The 21,555-nt window shown below is 34.3% G+C and overlaps 1 protein-coding gene and 1 pseudogene across 1 annotated transcript; one reads left to right on the forward strand and one right to left on the reverse strand.

Annotated features, from left to right (window-relative positions):
* Positions 1-3,960: 3,960 nt before the first annotated feature.
* LOC132729167 (26S proteasome non-ATPase regulatory subunit 7-like) lies at positions 3,961-4,723 on the reverse strand. The gene has a single exon (XM_060714914.1). The coding sequence runs from the start codon at positions 4,646-4,648 to the stop codon at positions 4,253-4,255; it is 396 nt and encodes a 131-aa protein (XP_060570897.1). The 5' UTR covers positions 4,649-4,723; the 3' UTR covers positions 3,961-4,252.
* An 11,300-nt stretch (positions 4,724-16,023) lies between these two features.
* Positions 16,024-18,405, forward strand: LOC132729170 (heat shock 70 kDa protein-like; annotated as a pseudogene).
* Positions 18,406-21,555: the final 3,150 nt, after the last annotated feature.

Genomic DNA, 21,555 nt, shown 5'->3' on the forward strand with positions numbered 1-21,555 from the left:
CAAATAGCTAGAGTTAAGATATTAAGCATGAAACATCTTTTGGTGAGTGTCTACAAAGTTCGTTCAAATAAAAGACCTGGGGTCAAAACTGGCCCCGCCCCAGGGGTGTCATTGTTTTTAACTATATGTGTATAGTAAAAACTTTAAAAAAATCTTCTTTTAAAAAGCCCAATGAGCTAGAGCTTAGATGTTTAGCATGAAACATTTTCTTATGGGTGTCTACCAAGTTTGTGCAATAAAATCCCCTGGGTTAAATTGGCCCTGCAACGTTGGGGGGGGGGTGGGGGGTGGGGGGCCTATATACAGGTGAGCGACCTCAGGGCCATCATGGCCCTCTTGTTTGGTTTGTGAAGGTACAAAATATCAGGCAGGTCATACCTCAACATAGAGCGTAACCAAAAATATCAGAGGTGTTATTTTTGATTGCAGCAAAGGCACATTATACCTCAGAAATGAATAAATTTTTACTTCTTTAGAAAGTGCAAGCATGCGTTTTATAATGTTTAAATAATGGTTTAGGAGCAAGTGAGGTGCTTGTAACCTGAAGAAAGAAGCACTAAATCTAGAATTAGTTGTGATTAAAGTAGTAAAATGTAAATAAAGTAGTATTTTGACTTCCATACAATATGCTTAATCACTATAACTCTACTCATTGTCAAAAAGGAACAGAAGGAAAATGGTTAAGAAAATTGGCCAATTGTAACATTTTGGGAACTGTTTAAAGCACACCAGATATATAAAAAAACTTTGAGAAATACCATATTGTCTCTATTTAATGCGGGGGGGGGGGGGGGTGCATTTTTTTTTCAAAAGGGGAATGCTAATTAGAACTATAAAATTTTCTTTAAAATATGTCTATCAAAGATATAATTCAATTATAGAAATCATTATTCATTATTATGATCTAAAATATATATTACAGGATTATACTCTTTTAATGATTTTACATTACTAGAGTGTAATTTATTGTTCTTTTTAAATAAAAAGATTTGGATTTTTTGGTTTGTTCTTTCATTATGGATTATAAATCTATACGGTAAGAGTTTTTTCCCTACAAAATGTGGTGAGGGGGTGCTAATTAGAGAGGGGGCTTTAATTGGAAACAATATGGTAAACCTGAAGCATTTCTGGGGCATATTGGGCCTTTAGTGATCAAATATATGTTGCTTTAATAGAATCTGTATAATATGAACACCCGTGCAACAGATTAGTCAAATTGTCTTATTTTGTACCCTGCAAATGAAATACATTTATACAAAGATGTAATCCTAATTATACCAACTTAAAGTCTGAAAATTTGCTGTAACTAACTTATTTATTATCAATGCCTTCTTAAGCTATCAAGAGATAGGCAATATAAAAAGTGAATAAACTATAAAGAAATTATTTCAGTTTTTACATTTTTAAAAGTGAATGAATTATAAATAAATTATTTCGATTTTACATTTTTGTGCTATTTATAAGAATATTATTAAATCATTTTCAGAAACAATCTTGACTTTTATTATCTGTGTATACATGTACCTTTATAGAGTGACTTGATCTGATATTATAGATTTATGGGAAGGAATTTAGGGAATTATAAATATAATATACAATTTTTTGCTACATTGATTTAGTGCACCCACTTAAGTGTGGGTAGAAGAGGCATTTAGATTTCATCATGTCTGTCAATCCTGCTATCAAAGCATTTGTCTTTGATTGACAAAACAGTGGAATGTGCAGGCATCTGTGTTCTGGGATACGCCTCTTATACATTCAGATTTACCTTAAGACACATTTAGAAATTCATAAAGCATTTTCAACCAAACTCGTTCTAATGTGACTATATTGCTGCCCATTGTTAACAAAGGGATTTCAAGATCAAAATATTACTTGAATACAAGTATATAATCTTTCAAGATGTTCCAACATAGCTTGGGTTTTATTCTATGTGTAAAAGCCTGTCTAAGTACGACTTTAATTTAGTTTAACTACATGTAGATCTTCCAGGATGTAGTGAGATTACCATTATAAATTTGTTTTTTTTAAAGAATACTTGATTTTACATTTCATTACTTTACATTGCAAACACCTCCAATCCACCTCCCACCATTATCCAGTTACAAAATGGTGTCCAGTAGCATGAATACATACCCAGTCTAAATTTTTATGATCGTGTAAAATTAATGTTGATCAGTTTTGAACAAGTGGTGTTGCTCAGTCATAGCTTCTAAAGTTTTATTTCTTGTATGGCTATATAACTTTGTAAAATGCGATTGACCTTTTAAAATACTTTAAAAGCTAGCTTACTCTCCCGAAATTGGTGGTATTAATTATTTTAAAACAGTGCCAAGAAAAAAGATTGTGCCACATGTGAAATTTCTTATATGGGATACTTTATTTTGTGGTTATGTTGCGTGTATTTTTACACTGATTTACATCAAATATAAAATTAATGAAATTCAACAATTTGCCATGTATATACAATTGCAGGGCTTTTTTTCACAGGTTGGGAAAGCAGCCCAGCCCTTAATTTTGGGGAAAAAATACACGGTATATTTGCAAAAGGGGAAGAAAAAACTTGATGTAAATTCAATTTTTGGGGAAAACTGCATGATTTTAAAGAATTTTTCTTTGGGGAAGCAGCCCTATACCGGCCCCTGCTATAGAAGGAAAAAAAGCCCTGAATTGTTGACTGAAATGTGCCTTTTGTACAAACAAATGAAAACTGTTTCTTTTTCAAGAAACCAAAGTTTTGAGACTCGCACAAACTTAGTAAGACATGAAACACAACTAGTTTTTCTTTAAATATAAAATTCCACCAAATAACCTCCCTTGCATATTTATGTATACATAAAGAATGGATCTTTTTTCGTTGATATTCAAAAAACACGGTTTTCTCAAAAAGTTTATTGAATTTCCCTGGTTACAAAGGTAATCATGTAAGTTTTCTGAGTGAATAAGTGGAATTTTGAAACCTAATGGAAAGGCTTCATTTATAAAAGCAGAATTCATAGAATTAAAAACAAAGATCAACATGGAAGGGCGGCATTCAATAAATGCATTTATCAACACCGAGTTCTGCCCACTATTGGGAAGGTTCATTGGTTTACACCATTTCCTTTTAGGCATCAATGACCTTTTCCAGGATAAAAGTCTCCTTATGTTTTAAGTAAATTGTTCTTGAAATTTTGACCTAAATTTAAGCTGCGAAATTTGATTGCAAGCATTTGTATGAACTGGTAAAGACTGCCATTTAGAAGCTGCTTTATATCATCCACCATGTATCATACACGATGAAAACCTCAACAGCGACTGTCTGAGACATGATGAAGAGCATGGCTGGCTCCAACTTACACTGTATTGAAACATAAAATGACACATTTATAGCCTGCATAAAAAGGACTTTCAATATCTATGTTATAAACTCAAATGCCTGTCTGAGAAATTTCAAGCATTGATCAACTTTTACAATATTAGAAACCTTGGGTTCTAGCTTTTAGTGTCAATAATAATGATATTATACTATTATGTAACTTACTGGTTTGGAATTATAAATTTAATGAAAGTTTGACAGTTTTAAAAACAATGTATTCATTTTTTTTTGCAGATAATTTCAAAATCTTTCATAGAAGATTGAATATAAGTTTTTTTTGTGGGTTTAACATCACACTAACATGGTATAGGTCATAATAATTAATATGGCGACTTTCCAGCTTTACTGGTGGAGGAAGACCTCAGGTGCTCATCTTTACATTATTGTAGGCATAAACAAGCACAGAAGTAGAACCTCTGACGTTCCATAAGCTGGTTCGATATCTTTCTCACATAAAAAATCTGAAGACACTTGGCTCAAGGCAAGAGGTTTAAAGTAAACAACCTTAACCACTCGGCCACTGATACCCCTAAAACAAGAAGGTGCTTATTGTTTGATAGTGCGGTTTTATGTCAGTACATTTTTAACAAGGGAACAAGTAATTTAAATGTATGAATCAATTTTATTTTGTTATAAATGAAAGCTATAACAATGTTTAGCACTATTTTACATATTACAATTCATTTTTCATCTTCAACATTACATCAGGTTTGACAGTTATAAATGCTTTCAAAATCTGATAACTTGTGAAGTTTTAAAAACAAACAGAAAGAAAGTGTAGTTTTACTACAACCTTTTGAAAAATGTTGTTTTTTTATCAAGAAAGTTTAAGTATAGTGCAGATATGCCTCTGAAACTGTTACAATATTAAATAAGTCAGTCCTATAGGTCAGTTCATTTTTTCTTTGCATCCTTCACCTTTTCCTTATCTTTCTTTTCACCATCTTTTCCTGATTCTTTCTCTTTCTCGTCTTTCTTTTCTTTCTTCTCCTTAGTAATATCTTTTCCTTCATTCTTTTCAGCATCTCTATTTTGAATCTTATTGTTTATAAGGTTATGTAAAGCTATGACAGATCTTATTAATGACGCCAGATATACCACTAACATTTGATCGTTCGTTTTAACGTACATAGCTTTCACAAACTGTTGGAGGTTAACATCGGGGAGTAGATTGAACACGTCCTGCAGCTGGTAAATTATCTGATGATTTATAGGTAATTGTCCCGACGAGACTTTCTGTAGGTAGCTATTTATATCCTGGGCATGAGCGTGTAGACCTTTCAGTCCCATCAGTTGACTTGTGATACGTTGAGATAGTGTGCCAACTGTAGTATCCTTGATATCCCTGGTAAAAAAAAAAAACGTGAAAAAATATTAGATAACATTTAAGGACAAGAATTTATAAACTTAATCCACACAAGGTTGATTGCAGGGTTTAACTTTATTGAGACACTTACTATTCACATTCCATTTAAGAGATATATGAACAGTCAAGGATTTGATCATCACTCTCTGTGATTTTATATTTCCAGCAATATTCAGAACTTATCTATTAAGTGACTGACTAAAAAAACAGAAGCTGGGGCTCATCAGTATATGTAGATCAAAATTATAGTCACCACCGTGATGTAAATTAATCGATGTCTATTGTAACTGAACAGCAGTAAAAAAAATCTAATTTAGTTTACATACAAAATATATGTCTGTCATGTATATGCTAAATAAAGTAGCATTTCTGATGACAATTTAACATAGCACATAATATAATGGGACAAGAAACTACAACGAAGGTAAGTACTCTTTATGTTGTTGTCCACTTGACAGCCTATAGAGCAATTTGAGCAAAGTTTTTAAATCTTACATGAATGCTATCACTAAAAAAATTACATTGGTAAACTTTCACAAACTTGTGTTAAAACTATTAAAAACAAAGGGACTGCTACAACCTTATCACAGTTGTCTTTTGTTTCATTTATTTACATTGTTTTCAATATCAAACAAGGGTGCCATAGTCACAAAATACGCCCGTTTACGAAAGCTTTAGATGGAGATGGGGGCATTATGGATAAGTGTTATCTAGCAAGCAAGTTTTTATTCTTGGCACTGTGTTGTTAAATGAACCTTAAAACAAATCAGTAGGGAAAATATGCACAGGATGTGTGACCTTGACCTTGGTCGCAGGGACCTGAATTTTATGCACGGCACTCAGCCTCACAATGATGAACATTTGTGCCAAATTATATTGAAATCCCTCTATGCATGTAGAAGTTTTGCTCCAGACAAGCGTTTTTCTATGAGCTCTAACTGTGACCTTCACCTTTGACCTAGAGACTTGGTTCATGTGCAGGGCACTACGTCTCATGGTGTGAACAATTCTATAAAGTAAACATTAAAAATTCCTCCATGCATGTAGAAAATATGCTCCGGACAACATCTGGATATTTAATCATCCCCAGTGACCTTGACCTTGCAAATATTAACCTAAATTAAATGTGTCACACCTGTAGTCATGATAGTTACCATTTGTGCTACAAATCCATCAATAAATGATGACTAAATGGTCCCTATACACATCTTCAAATTCTATCTGAACTTTGACCTCTATGTGTAACCTTGACTTTGGTCGCAGGGATCTGAATTTTGCGTGCAACACTCAGCCTCACAATGGTGAACATTTGTGCCAAGTTATATTGAAATCCCCCTATGAATGTAGAAGTTTTGCTCCGGACAAGCGTTTTTCAATGAGCTCTAAGTGTGACTTGACCTTTGACCTGGAGACCTGGATCATGCATGGAGCAATACATATCATGGTGGTGAACATTTCCATAAAGTATTATAAAAATTTTTCATACATGTAGGAGATATGCTCCAGACAAAATCTGGATATTTCACCATCTTTAGTGACCTTGACTTTGCATATATTGACCTAAAGTACATGTGTCACAGCTGTAGTCATGATAATGACCATTTGTGTTACAATCCCTCAATAAATGATGATTAAATCGTCCCTTATACACATCTTCATATTTTTATCTAAACTTTGACCTCTATGTGTGACCTTGACCTTAGCTGCAGGGACCTGAATTTTGTGCGCGACACTCCGCCTCACAATGGTGAACATTTGTGCCAAGTTATATTTTGAAATCCTCTATGCATGTGAAGTTTTGCTCCGGACAAGCGTTTTTCAATGAGCTCTAAGTGTGACCTTGACCTTTGACCTAGAGACCTAGTTCATGTGCGTGACATGGCTTTCATATATGGTGAACATTTCTATGAAATTTTCATTAAAATCCCTCCATGCGTGTATGGAGATATGCTCCGGACAAAATCTGGACTATTTCATCATCTTTAGTTGACCTTGACCTTGTATATGATTGACCTAAATTATATGTATCACAGCCATAGTCTCTGATAATATGACCATTTGGTTACACATCCCTCAATAAATGATGACTAAATGGGTCCATAAACACATCTTCATAATTTTTATCTGAACTTTGACCTCTATGTGTGACCTTGACCTTTGGCCGCAAGGACCTGAATCTTGCGCGCGACACTCCGCCTCACAATGGTGAACATTTTGTGCCAAGTAATATTTGAAATCCCTCTATAACATGTGGAAGTTTTGCTCCGGACAAGCATTTTTCAATGAGCTCTAAGTGTGACCTTGACCTTTGACCTAGAGACCTGGTTCTTTTGTGCGCGACACTGCTCCTCATAGTGGTGAACATTTCTATGAAGTTTCATTAAAATCCCTCCATACATGTAGGAGATATGCTCCGGACAAAATTGGACGCCGCCCGCCAGGGGCGTTCCAATTGGACGCCGCCCGCCAGGGGCGTTCCCATAATACAAACGGGCGCATAAAATTTTCACATTGATCAACAAGACAAAATAGCAGAATTATTGAATTCTTTCTGTGAGAAGCCTATCACTGCTAGTTTAAGATTCATCCGTACAGGTCTTATACTTCAGGTGCCCAATTGTGCTGAAGTAATCAAGGAAGACGCACCTGAGGTCTTACTCCACCAGCTTGAAATTCACCATATGACTCTAATGCTTTTGTTTTCAACAGACTATATATAACTGACAGTTCTGCCGGTTAAATACTCAGTACCTGCAGCAGATGTTTCAACACCAACTTCTTCTGCCTCTTCTGCCCTAAGCTCACTAGGTACATGGCTCAATGTCTTTTGTGTGTTGGCATGTTTCACCCCATCCTATAAGTAAATTATACACTAGACTGTAGTTAAATATACACTAAATTTAACACTACATTTACATCCACTGTGCTCTATGTTACTGGATTGCCAGAAATCACACAACTTTATTGTGAATAATTTCAAAGAATATTCATTCTACAATAAAATATAACTATAGAAGCCTATTTAGCTATTATGCAGTTCAATTAGAACAAGTATGGTAGAGCCTCCAAAAGGGCTTGCTTCACCTGGATTATGTTAACTGTTTGGATAAAGGAAATGGTGAAGAATGGCTTTTAAATTGTGACTTCATTTTCTGTAAGATGAAATTAGGGGTTTATTAACTTAAAACTTACATCAGGAACCCTCTTCTCTACCATTTAATGTATGCTGGCAGCTATAGGCAACACTAAGAATCCTTTAGGCTTAGAGCATCCTATAACTAACAAGAACTGAAATATATGCAGAACTATAATAACTTAAGAAATATGCCTTAAAAAATTCTGTTCGTGGTACTAATGGATTATTAAACTTCAGTCACATTCAAATATGTTACATTTTACAGAAAGGGGAAAAAAAATATTAAAAAATTTATTTTGAGTAGAATAACAACTTGAACGTGTTAGAATACGGTATTAATTACCGTTCTTTGATCATTTAAAGCATAAAAGCCTTAGATCCAGGCATTATTATGGCAATGAATGCTCCCAGTAGATTCATCAGAATGAACAACAACTTTGAATGAGGTACCTTCAGCACTTTGTGCTTTTTCTTGTCTCATATGATTACGAATTTTACATCTTAGTGTTACACAGACCTTTCCATTCAAGACTAATTACTTCATAGACAGTGTCACAACAAACGGCTAAAAATACAAATAATTATTGTTTTTTCGTGGGTTTTTTGGGTCATTCTAACGGAAATCTTTTCTTTACTTAATGCGTTCTCAAATTTATGTGCTTATTACATTTGAGAAAGCGCTTGGGCTACATTTATTAAAAGTTTTTGCACAAACATGATGAATGAAAGTAATAAAATCTTGACTTGTTGTCGTTGTAAACAGACCAAGCTACAATCTCACTGGTACTGAATTTGGACAATATCTCTCATCAGTTCATTATAGTGAAATCCTCTGACAAGTTTTTGGCCCAGTATCGGTACCAGCCTACTATCTTCTCTTTAGCTGTTAGACTATATAATATAAGTAGTGTATTACTATACAAAGACGAGCGGACATTTCTTAAGAGAAGTCACGCAAGATAATGAATTCAATTTAATGCTAAAAACTTATCCAATTCAATAATACAACTGAATAGATCTCTATATCTCCTAAATTCAAGATGTAGGAACATAGGAAGTCTCGTAACATATAGAAAAGCCTACCATTTCTAGTTGAAACTTGGACATTTCCGTAATTGTCTCAAAAGCTGTTTTTGGCAAAGAGTGTTTTTGTAAAAAGTTGGTGAAACAAAAATACTTTTATTGTCTAATTCTAATGTATAATTTGTAAGAGTCTTGGCATAATGTTGCATATGGTCCGTCTAAAGATTCGTACTCTACTTGAAAAAATAAAATCCTCTTAATTATATTTATTAAACTATGAATTATATAGAGCTGTTCAACACTTAACTCTTCCCTTAGAAATACTCTATCATACTCATTAACTCTTGTCATCTTTCTAAAAGGGAAAGACAGATCATCGATCCCTTAAATAACATCATTATATAGATACTGACCTTACTCAAGATAACAAAAGACTATTTTTTTTCGTATAGACGTTTTCTTATCAGGTCACATCTGATTTCTTTTTCATGGATAGATCTTTTTCATATTAAGCCACCTTCAAGTTGTGAATCGAATACATGTATTTCAATAAAATCTAATTCAATTTAAATTAATTCTATTAAAGTCTCTGATTATTCAGATAGATCTACATCAATATATATTTTAATGACGTCTTCGCAATTAGCACTCGCCCAATCGCCAGGCTAGTAAAATATTAAAATTCGGGGCGACTAAAAAATCAAGTTTTGCTCGCACCGGTCCCGACGGTAAATTTTCGAGCGCCAAATTCAGATATCAATGGTGTTCCAAACACGCACTTTTTTTGTCATGTCCATACTGTTGTCTTGGCTTACATTCCGTGTAGCCATGGCTAAAGCAGCAGTAACTTTATTGGGAAACCAACTTGAGTTTTTAAGTTTCCGTCTTCCATGTCAAACGACGTGATCAAAGTATAATGCTAGTCGTAGTAAACCCGTGAAAAATACATTTCATGATACAGCCAGGTTAATACACAATAAAATAAATTATGTCACAAGATTATTGTCTTGGATTTCCTTGTGTTTCTGTATTTACATTCAGCTATTAAAGATAAAAAGAAAAACATAAAATTTTGAAAAAATTTATTCGGGCTATAAAGTTTGGTTTCGGGCGAGTAAACTTTCAAATGTTACTGGCTCGATTTGGCAGTAACTTCAAAATGTTAATTCGAGGACTGTAATTGATGAAAGGCTATAATACTGATGGCATTTCGAAAAGTGAACTTTTGAATTGAAATAGATTCCATTTTACTATTATTTATGAAAACATTTCACAATCTTTCTGAAACAACCAAGCATTAATTTCCATTTATTACTTTTTTCTGACTCAATTAGTTTACCCTCACCTAACTTTTTCTTTCTTTCTTTATTTTTTTTACATTATCATCGACAATCACAATGCTATTCACTTATCTTAGAAAAAACAATAGCTTTTAGTTCACATACCACTTGAACTGTTTTAAACCATTCCATACATGCACTCAAAGTAAATCATGGTCCAAAACCCAGACAGATTCTGTCATAGAGTGCATTCTTCATCAAATGGACTGAAAATAAAATGAAATAGTTAAAATCATACATCCAGGTTAAAGTGTACCCAATTCCAGGCAGTGGAAAATGCAGCCCAATAGATATCAGGGCTCGAGCTGGCAGGGAGCCAATGAGCAAATGGCTCCAAGATATTCAAATTGCTCAGGAAATCACCATTGGCCTCAAACTTTACGAAAGTATGATTTTGGAAGTCTCAGTCATAAATTTCGATTTCTATTTTTTAAGAATTGGAAAGTTAACAACGATCGTGGTTGTACCATCTACAACTTTCCGGTTTTATCCTTTCAGAGGCTTTTTTTCACCAGTATGGCGGAAACGCAGCCCAAAGCCCTCTAATTTTGGGGAAAATCACACGGTCTATATTTGCCAAACAAGGGGGGAAGAAAAAAAACGATTGTAAATTTCAATTTTTTGGGGCAGAAAAACTGCATGTTTTTAAGATTTTCCTTGGGACAGCAGCACTACTACGGCCCCTGTATATAGAAGTAAAGGCCCTGACTTCTGTATCTCAAACACAAGCGACACAGTTACTTTTTGTGGGTACTTGACTGGTTAGATGGGTTACTATGTAAAGAACTTTCCGTTCGGAACAAATATTTGATATAGTAACAGTTAACACAGTCTGACCTCAGGGTATGTTTAATTGCTTATAAGCTCATAAACCCAGCGGTCAGGTTCTCTGTCGAGTTGGCGCTTTGCGGTGACTTTGAGCATTACATATCTTCCTAAATCTTGAAAAATGATAGTGATGACACTAAATTCTTTTAAGAGTAAGCGCATTCCCTACCATTGGTACCAAGATATCGGAAATCTTGGTGTGCAAAAAGTATATGGCGTTCTCATATTAGATGGTGCTGAAAAACTGGCGGCGAGTTGCATACCTTTACTAATATCATTTTTTTAAATTATTTTGTTGGTGGGAGATGAGGTATTGATTGAAAGCATATAACCAAATATTAAACATGTTTTTCAAATGAAAAAATACTGCAGCTTATACATGGTTTTTGAGAGGTAGGAGGTTTTAGAGGGGTGATCGGGGGGGGGAATTGGCCCGGGGAGTGACACATCAATACCGCCGACAACCCTATGATAATACGTGGCATAACTTGTTCGATACGTCAACACGCCCTTGTCTGTTTGCCTCCCAACAAAATCCGCACGGCTCCTTTTACCACTTTCACTGAATTTTTCCCATGACGATTAAAATTGGATTTCAACCGACCACTGTAAGAAGCAACTAATGACGTGAACTGACAACTTATTGGAAATCTTGGGATGTATCTGTGGAGGATTCTTTGCTTAGATTTACTTAGAATTTGAACTTGAATTTTAAACCCAATGACTTTCCAATTGGCCGAAATGCGTCATAAACATCTCCGCGGTAGATTTTTTGTGAGACGGTTATACCGTGACACTTGATAAGGATGATAACCGCTCCTAAATGTTGTCATTGGTGTAGGGAGTTTGTTTTCGTTCACATGCGTGTATATTGGTCCATTTTTTGCCGACGGACGCGCCCTCAGGCGCGTTCAGAGCTATGTTCATCTAACACATGGGATTCGTTTTGGCTACATCGAGCATGTGGTCCTCACCGCAATTAACAGCCCCACGATAACTATCACATTGACACTCTCTCTCTCTCGTCGGAGATATCTTAAAAAAACTTCCGTGATTTACCCTTTTTCAATTTCAAGATTAAGTTAATTCCAAGTTAAGATAACGATTCTGATTGCTAAAAAACGCTGTAGCCCCGTAGTTTATTGCGCATTATGCAAAAATGCTGAACACGATTTACCCGCTGTTCGAAAGACAGTAGGACAGCAATTATGCTCAAAATTAAGGGATAAGCTCAAATAATTCATAGAGAAAATTATAAGCAGGGAAATAAAATATTTCCAATTAAAACAAACATTTTAACAGATTCAAGTTTTTCGTCGGCCTATAAGAATAAACTCGCGCGTTTTAATCAAAAGAAAGAACCCTTTTGTGACTCATTAACGCGGGTTTTAGCTGACATATCTCATGCAAGCTTAATTAATAAAAATCTAGACATACCCAGTACTATGGTTAGTATTATATAAAGTTCTATTTTGAAATGCATGTAACAAAGGTGAGTTTTTCAACACCTACGTACACCGTTATGTCTTTCATTGGTAATCTTTATTGAGGAGTGATATATCAGTTTCTACGTCCGAGTTCTTGTTGTTTTAATTGTTTACATTAGTTTTTCTTTAGGTCTGTTATGAGCTGCTATGAGATTATAATAGCGATAAGAAACACTTTTCTAAAAAGATTTCTGCGTCGTGTGCTGACTTTCGAACGAGGTACACGTTATACATGTATAAACTAGCGGAATACTTACTTTGGTTGACATGGCAATACTTTATCGAAAATATAAATAAATACAATTTCGTCAAGAAGCAAAACAAAGTTGAAAATGGACTTTAGACCTGTGAAAAATGATCAAGGGACCAGCCGCTTTTTAAAAAGTGACGTAAATGAAAAAAAAAACATCTAAAAAACAAAATAACACCACTTAATTCGCGGGATATTTTCACCAAAAAAATTTTTTTAATGAGACATATCCAGAGAAATAAAAATAAAAAGAATAAATGATTTATTTTTATTGTCTATCAATGCCCACTATGATATAATACGCAGCAATTCTAATTAACATTACTCACGGATTAGGTGATTGAAGGTTTAGTTTGCACTGCTTTATTTTAGACAGTTTTCTCTTTCTACTTACATATCTTGTGATAATCCGATAAGGACACTGATTTACAGAGTTTTACCCAGAGTTTTTAGGCATAAATTGATTCGTTGTATTAAACTTGGACTTGTTCTGTTGAAGTAAAATCTGAAATCATATATCAGAAATTGGACAGACACACTTAAAAAATATAACTTGCTCTCACAAATCGTGAACTATGTATGTGGAACAACATTTCTCTGTTATATCTTTCTGTAAGATGCTTTTTTGTTTTTTCTCTAAACAAAAAAGTACACTAATGTCTTACTTCCGGTTGCATGTCCCGTTCGCATTCAGTAGCTGCAGCACTTTGATTAATCTAAATTATTAGTTTCTAAGACACGTGCCAATGACTAGCGAGTCTGTTGATTAGTTTTATTTTAGGTATTTACGTTTCCCGTGTATAATGAAAATTGTTGTTCGTTTTTGGTATGTTGCATCGGCAGGTCTTATGCATGCAGTCTTACTGTAACTTATTTAATAGACTTGTCAAGAAAAGACATCGAGATACAATTTTGGACGGGCAATGTCTTTTTCCAACGGTTTGACAGTATTTAAAAAAAGCTTGTAAAATGTGTCAAACCGTCCACGCCGAATGAATAAGGCTAGGTTTTATACCTTAATTGCATCTAAAAAAATATTTTTATTTTGTTAATCTGTCTCTTGGGTAATCATCTTAGTTAAGACATCAGCTTAGACCTAAACTGGAAAACATATACATGTATACAGAGTTACAGCAAATGCAACCAGAACACCGGACTTCATTATTCATTACTTATTATGACATTACCAAACATGAAACGCAAAACACAAGAGAATTCTTCAAGCCCTTGTTCGACCTCAACCTGAACACTATCCCACTAGTTGTTCATCATACACACAAACAAATATACACAACCTAGAGATGATCTAAAAGATATTAGTCAGATGGGTAAAAACTACTTTAATTAAATACAAGTGTCACGTACAGAATTCCAAAATAAACTAGCCATAGCACACTAGAGGGTGTGTATGTGTGTGAGGGGAGAGGCACCTGGATGCCCAGTTATATCTTAATCTTGTAGCATTTACTCTCCCCTACCTTGAAATACCAGACATATTCTTCCACCCACATAGGCTCTGACAATTACATGCAAAAACCTGACGTCTTTTCTACACATCACATACCTGTGGAACAAACTTCCAAATACCAAATTCGTTACCCGCTGAATTACTACTGAATCCTTCTATCAAGCAATTGCTCGGCTCTGCCAATCTCCAATCAGGTGCTAGTTCATATTGATTTTACCTAAATATGTTTAATCTTGTTATTCATGTATTAATAATATCCATATATTAAAAAAAAAAAAATCAATTTTTTTTTTATATTGTCTGTCTATAACTATATATTATTAGCAAAAAATAATTTTGATTTTTAGGTCAAATCAATGCACCTTTGGCTCCAATTATATATAAAATCAGTTTTTTAACCTTTGATCTTCTTTTTTATCCCGAGCACATGCTGTTTTAAAACTCTCGATCATGTTTTTACACACCCTCCCTATCTCCCAGTTTTTGACTTCTTAAACTTTTCATTTGTGGCATACGCACCCTGATTCAGTTGTAAGTACATCGATTACTCTTTTGAGGATTAGTAGATTACTTCGGTGGGAGACTTACTATGGGCCTTAAAAATAAAATAAAAATTGTTTTTTTTCTAGCTACCCACTAAATCACTAGCTACCACATGGGAAGAATCTAGAATTCATCATCTGCAAATCTTAAATTTCTCATGTTTTTGTACTGTGAATATACAAATTTAGCTTAATATCTTGAATAAAAACTGTAGTTTTTTAAACTTTAAATATAGTGCTAAAGGCATCCTCAAAGTCCTTTATTTCAAATATAGCATAAATAATTATGTCAAAAATATTTTTACATTTTTCATAAAATGATTAGCAAGATAATTTTAAGGGCTGGTCACATATAGTACCTGTTCGTTAAAAACGTATATACTGTATAGAACTTGCTTTGAATTTTGAAAGGATTGTGTTTGAACAGTGGGATTTTAGGGAAAGTAAACTGTTAACAGTTTACTGACTACGATAATGAAAACTTGATGAGAGTCATAAATTAGCATGGCCATTACATACCGCCGACTAACATTCACGTTATTGGGTTTTGCCTCCCTTTAATCACCATTCGTGAATGTTATCGCCACTCGCGAGGATTATTCTTCCTTTCGATACTAGATTTGTTCTAAATTCTCATATTTTATATATGATTAATGTTTCTAGCTAGAAACAGTCTCCCGAAAGATCAACAAAACTCTATAAGAGAAGTACATAGCGCAATTACATTCAAAAGCAAAGCAAACTAATGCCGAGCGTGAAGAAATACAATTTTTACGATTTTGGAAAAGTGATACATAGGTTTATAGTTAATAAATTAAACCAGCTGACAGAGTACTATTACAACAAATTATGTAGTGCACCTGCCGATAGGAATAGATCTCGAACCACATATTTTGTGTTGGGTATTCCAGCACGGAGACAAGTGGAAAGTCAACTCGCAAATGACCAGCAGCAACAAGAAACCATACGCCTAGCTGACGTCGCGTATCAACAGATCTCCGAGAGATTGACATTGGTGATGCAAGGCCAAGAATCAGAGCAGCAAATTCGAACCCGGCAAAACCACGGTATTATTTGACGCAAAACGCCTGATAGGGTCGCAAGTTCGATGACCAGTAGTGGTTCAAGAAAGCATGCCAAACATTGGCCCGTTTTAAAATAGGCCAATGACTGACGGGCTAAGCCGAAAACTCAGATGTCCGGAATTACAAGGAGGAATTAAAACTTTGCACCGGAGAGAATTAGTCCAATGTTCTGACAAAAAATGAAAGGAAAAACGTGCAGAAGCATATCTTGGTCAGAAAAATTAAGAACGCTGTCGTTACAGTACCAGCTTACTTTAATGATGCTCAAAGACTTGCCACGAAAGATGCCGGGGCAATTTTTGCTGGACTTAATGTCATGAGAATAATTCAAACACGAGCCGACAGCAGCTGCCTTAGCGTATGGACTTGATAAAAACTTAAACGATTGAAAAGAATGTGTTAATATTTGACCTTGGAGGAGGAACATTTGATGTGTCCATTCTTACAATTGATGAAGGATCTATTTTCGAAGTAAGAAATCTACAGCGGGAGATACAACATCTTTGGAGGTGAGGATTTTGATAACAGAATGGTCAAATCACTTTGTTGAGGAGTTCAAAACGTAAACATAAAAAAGACATGAGTAAAAAATGCACGAAGTTTACGTCGATTGAGGACGGCGTGTGAGCGAGCAAAGAGAACATTGTCTAGCAGTGCCGAAGCAAATATCGAAAATTGACTCTTTGTGTTGAAGGCATTGACTTCTATACCAAAATTACAAGAGCAAGGTTCGAGGAATTGTGTTCTGACCTGTTTTCGAGCAACAATGGAACCAGTCGAAAAAGCCCTCCGTGACGCAAAGCTTGATAAATCTAAGATCCATGAAGTTGTTCTTGTTGGTGGATCAACAAGAATTCAAAGATTCAAAACTGTTACAGGACTTTATGAATGGTAAGGAACTGAAACAAATCTATTAACCCTGATGAGGCTGTAGCATACGGTGCTGCTGTCCAGGCAGCCATATTGTCTGGTGATACATCAGAAGCAATCAAAGATGTTCTTCTAGTCGATGTTGCTCCTCTTTCACTTTGTATAGAAACAGCAGGGTGGTGTGATGACGAAAAATCATTGAACGAAATACCAAAATCCCGACGAAAGCGTCTCAGATTTTTACAACATATTCCGACAATCAACCAGCAGGTCAGTATTCAGGTATTTGAAGGTGAAAGAGCGATGACCAAGGACAACAATTTACTAGGACGCTTTGACCTTCACCGGAATTCCACCAGCACCACGTGGAGTACCACAAATTGAGGTGACTTTCGATATTGACGCTAATGGAACTTTGAATGTTTCTGCTCAAGATAAGAGTAACAATAAAATGAACAAATTACGATAAAGAATGAGCGAGGTCGGCTTTCAAAAGATGATATCGACAGAATGGTGAATGAAGCAGAGAAATATCGCGAAGAGGACGAGAAACAAAGAACAAAGAGTGGATGCACGAAATAAAACTGGAAGCATATGTGTTTAGTGTGAAACAGTCTGTATTAGAAGTGACAGACGATAAATTGTCGTCTGAAGACAAGGAAATTGTGAAAAACACGTGTAAAGAATGTGTGTAAAATGGCTCGACAATAAATATAAACAGCCGAAAAAGAGGAGTTGAAATACAAACTTGAGGGAAATTCAGAAGAAAATATCACCTATCATGGTTAAAACTACACGGAGGAAAGAAATCAAGGTCAGCAACAGAACACGGGAGCTGGACAAGGTGGACCTACTGTCGAAGAAGTAGATTAAATGAGAAAGTGATAATGTATAATATTATTGACTGTTTATTTCTTTGCAAAAAAAGTTGTTGGAGCAGTTTATAATTTTTGAACAACTTAAATACCAGTACAAAAGGCATTTTCTCATGATATTAATACTTGTACATTTTAAAAAATATATGTAGAAATTAACTTCAAAATGATTTTGAAAGTATATGTTCAAACGATATTATGTATGATTTTCAAACATTAAGGATATAAACTCCATAATTATGATTCATATTTGTTTTCGAATGTTTTGTATATACTATTTCTGTTTCTGTTTATATGTTATATTAGAATGAAAATCGTTATTATATTGTAAATTATTGTTATATTTATTCATTCTGTGATATTTATTTATTAAAATGACAAAAAAACAACATTATTATTATATTTTTATTTGATATAGGACAGCCATCAAAACAATTTTTTAATTCTCGAAGCGATTTACTGTTTCATCACTTGTATTAAACTGAAAGTCCCTGGCGAGATCCAAACCTACAACAACAAAGGTAAAATTATTCAAAGTAAGAGTAACCACAAAGGTCAAGTATTCACATTCTTCGAGGCTTTATAATTCTTTTATAATTTTGGAAGATATTGAAAGTGAAGAATCTTGCCATATTCACAAATTAACATATACGTAATACTCTTTCCGAATTATTACCTTTTTTAAGCACATACTTACACGATATTTTCTTACTTGCATTTAATTTTGATAGACTTCGATCGCATGATCTGCAATGCCTCAAGTATATTTTAAAACAGTAGTCACAATTCATTTTACAATACAATTCATTTTACAATACATTGACAGGCAATTTGTTTTTAATATTTTGCCGACGGTATATAATTAAGATAAAGATTTCTAATATGTTGTATGGCCATATATAAACGGTTGTTTGTATATATGACCAAAGTCATTACTCTGAAACTTTGTCGACAGAATATAATTACAATAGATGTTATTTGACAAGTTCTATGTATATATATAAACCGAGACATTACTGCCTTACTTTGTCAACGATTAGCAGTCGTCCATGTTCATGTATATGCGTATGCCTTTTGAAGAACAATTAAAACGATGTTTCTAAAATCGTATATCGCTTATATGTTTAATCCTTCAAAAACAATAGTGACCGACTCACTGTAAATGATTTAATAACCGACACTACGCTAACAAATCAGAATAGAACTCTTATTAATGAATACAAAGTTACATCGGCTTCTTCACATACAATGTACATGTATAGAAATATATGTACAACATATTCATTTAAAGCAATAATCTAGATTGGCAGTAGATCTACTGTTCATTTCTTTTTTAATTTGGCCATGAATGGGTTGTATCTAAAGTTAGTAGGCCTAATTAATTGTACTTCAGAAACGGTGTATGCATTGAACATTGTTGGAGATGACTTTTACCACTTTGTATCATTGCCAGTGGCGGAAAGTTTCCCCTTAAAATCCACATTACTGTCACCAAAGCTTTAAAGATTGTTACGTACATGTATATATTTTTAAATTAAGATTTTTGTCAGTTCTAACAAGAGTACTATACACTGATGATAAAACTTGTCTATGCAATTGCTTCCCCTTACGACACTTAAGTAGTGTGTTAATTAACAGTTGTCTCCCCTTGCAGAAAAAACGCCATGATGAAGCGAGCAGAAGATAGGGAAGCAGAAGCAGAGGTAACTTTTTCTTTTTAACACAAATAAAGGTACTCGTCTATATCCCGAACAACCAATATTGAAACAGTTAAGCTGTTGAGCCAATAATAAATGGTAGTGAAAATGCTTTTTAGAATATACTGGTATCGAAGCAGTATCCGTCGGCTAGTATAGGAACCCCACTGTATCGTGCTATTCATTGTATCGATCTATTTTCAAATCTTTAGATTTTTTGCAAAATACGTCACCTACTGATTGTTAACATTTACAACAGTGTCACGAAAATCTTTCGCATTTATTTTTGTGCAGTAAAATGATCAAAAACATGTTTCCAGTACCGTAAGACGTTGTAGATAATAAATAGATTTATTAATAATGTGTTCTTATTAAAAGTACATTTGCTGTCTGTTAAAAGTTCCTAAATTTATGCTGACATCTTAAAACAGACATCTTTGATTCTAATTGACTGAAATATCTAACATAAAGGTGGTTAAGGCTTCCCAAACTTTGGCTAACTGAGTGATTTTCACAATGCATCGATATAATGGCGTGACCTTATTAATGAACCAGTTTGACATGTCTGTAAATATCCGTATATCCCAAAGCTAAAAAATATATATCAGTGATGTTTACCATGTAAATATTATGGCAAAAGGATCAAAATAAATGATACAAAATAAATATTCAGGGAGATTTGAATTTTTTAAATGCAGTTGTGATTTATGGGTTAATAGATCGATACAACGGGGTTCCAGGCTATATCCGACAATACAGTACGGTTATTTTCGTTTACTTAAACGCTTCAAAATTGAAGGTGAGTTTTTTTTTCATCAAGGAAACGTTCGAGTATAAAAGAAACTTTAGACATAATCGTTCTCACCTTTGGCAGCACACCACACTAAATGAAGCCACAGCTTCGAATGGCCAGGGAGGATTTCATGGATATAGTGACTATATTGTGGATGTAAATGACTGGTTGTCTTTAAAATGCATTTTCAGCATGGAATTTGTTTTTGTTACATGTAATATGATCATTTGCAAATTCGAAAACATGGTTAGAAATAACATGCTGTTTATTATAGATGTCAAGGCCGCCATTGTTTGTAAACATTGCTGTAAAGCAGTGACAGAGTTTCTGTAGTCCGTATATTTGCAGGTATTTTTTGCCGGAGGGACGAAAAATGTTGTTTTGGGTCTCGGACCACTATAGATTTTTGGCTTTTACGGAATGAATTGGAATTTTTTTAACTGCCTGACTGTTGCACATGGGATGATTTCATTACAGATTTGCAATATTATGACATATATGTTCTTAACAAAATGTGTTTTCTTTTTCCAGGTTGTGTAGTTTGGGATCAGATTTATTAGACATATTGCTTGTAGGACATTGACGGCAGAAACTTGAAATTTAGTGTGGAGTGCTACCTTTATATTCTACAAGCAGGTGTGTTTATATTTTTCGCATGAGGGATTTCACGTGCTACTGTTGCGCATGCGCAAAGGATAACTCCATTAGGCACAAATTAAGACAAGTTTGCCCCCTTTGCCAGCGAATACAGACGACATTTCAAAAGTCGCTAATAATCATTCAAATTTCATAATAGTCAATAAATATAAGATAGAGCTATGTGTTGATGACATTTTTAATCAACAAATCTTGAAATAAAAGCAAAAATGTCAGAAATGGGAAACCTGCGGCAATTATTTTCTTCTAACCAAGGGAGGCAACACTGTTTTTATAGTCTACTGCAGAATATTCTGCATAATTGCAGTAGGTTGCTTCCCGTATAGAGCTATTTTTATTATGGGGCACCTTATGGGGTGTTTAGAATAATTTTACAGAATTTCTTTTATATATTTTCGTACTTGAAATTAATGTGTTATGGATTCATGAATGCAGTTATGGTCGAGGGGAGCTCAAAACTACCAGAAAACGACAGATAGGTTTTGAAAAAAATAACATGAACGAACAAAATACAAGTACATTGCTGTAAATAAATTAGTTTGAACAAAAAACAAACAATTGCTAAACGAAAGTGATTGACTTGTAATGTACTGTTTGAACCACATATGATCGACCATTGATTAGCTTTAACCATCGTGTGAACACAATCTTCGTACTTCTGTTCTTGCACGTAATATATGACAACTGTCCTTACGATATGCCGTCTTTAAAAGTCAACCTTTTACCCTTAAAAGTTTATGATACACCGATCGTTGTAAAAACTTATTTACATATGCCAAA

The sequence above is a fragment of the Ruditapes philippinarum genome, unplaced genomic scaffold, assembly GCF_026571515.1.
Source record: "Ruditapes philippinarum isolate M1 unplaced genomic scaffold, ASM2657151v2 ctg8068_1_1_1_1, whole genome shotgun sequence".
Classification (NCBI taxonomy): domain Eukaryota; kingdom Metazoa; phylum Mollusca; class Bivalvia; order Venerida; family Veneridae; genus Ruditapes; species Ruditapes philippinarum.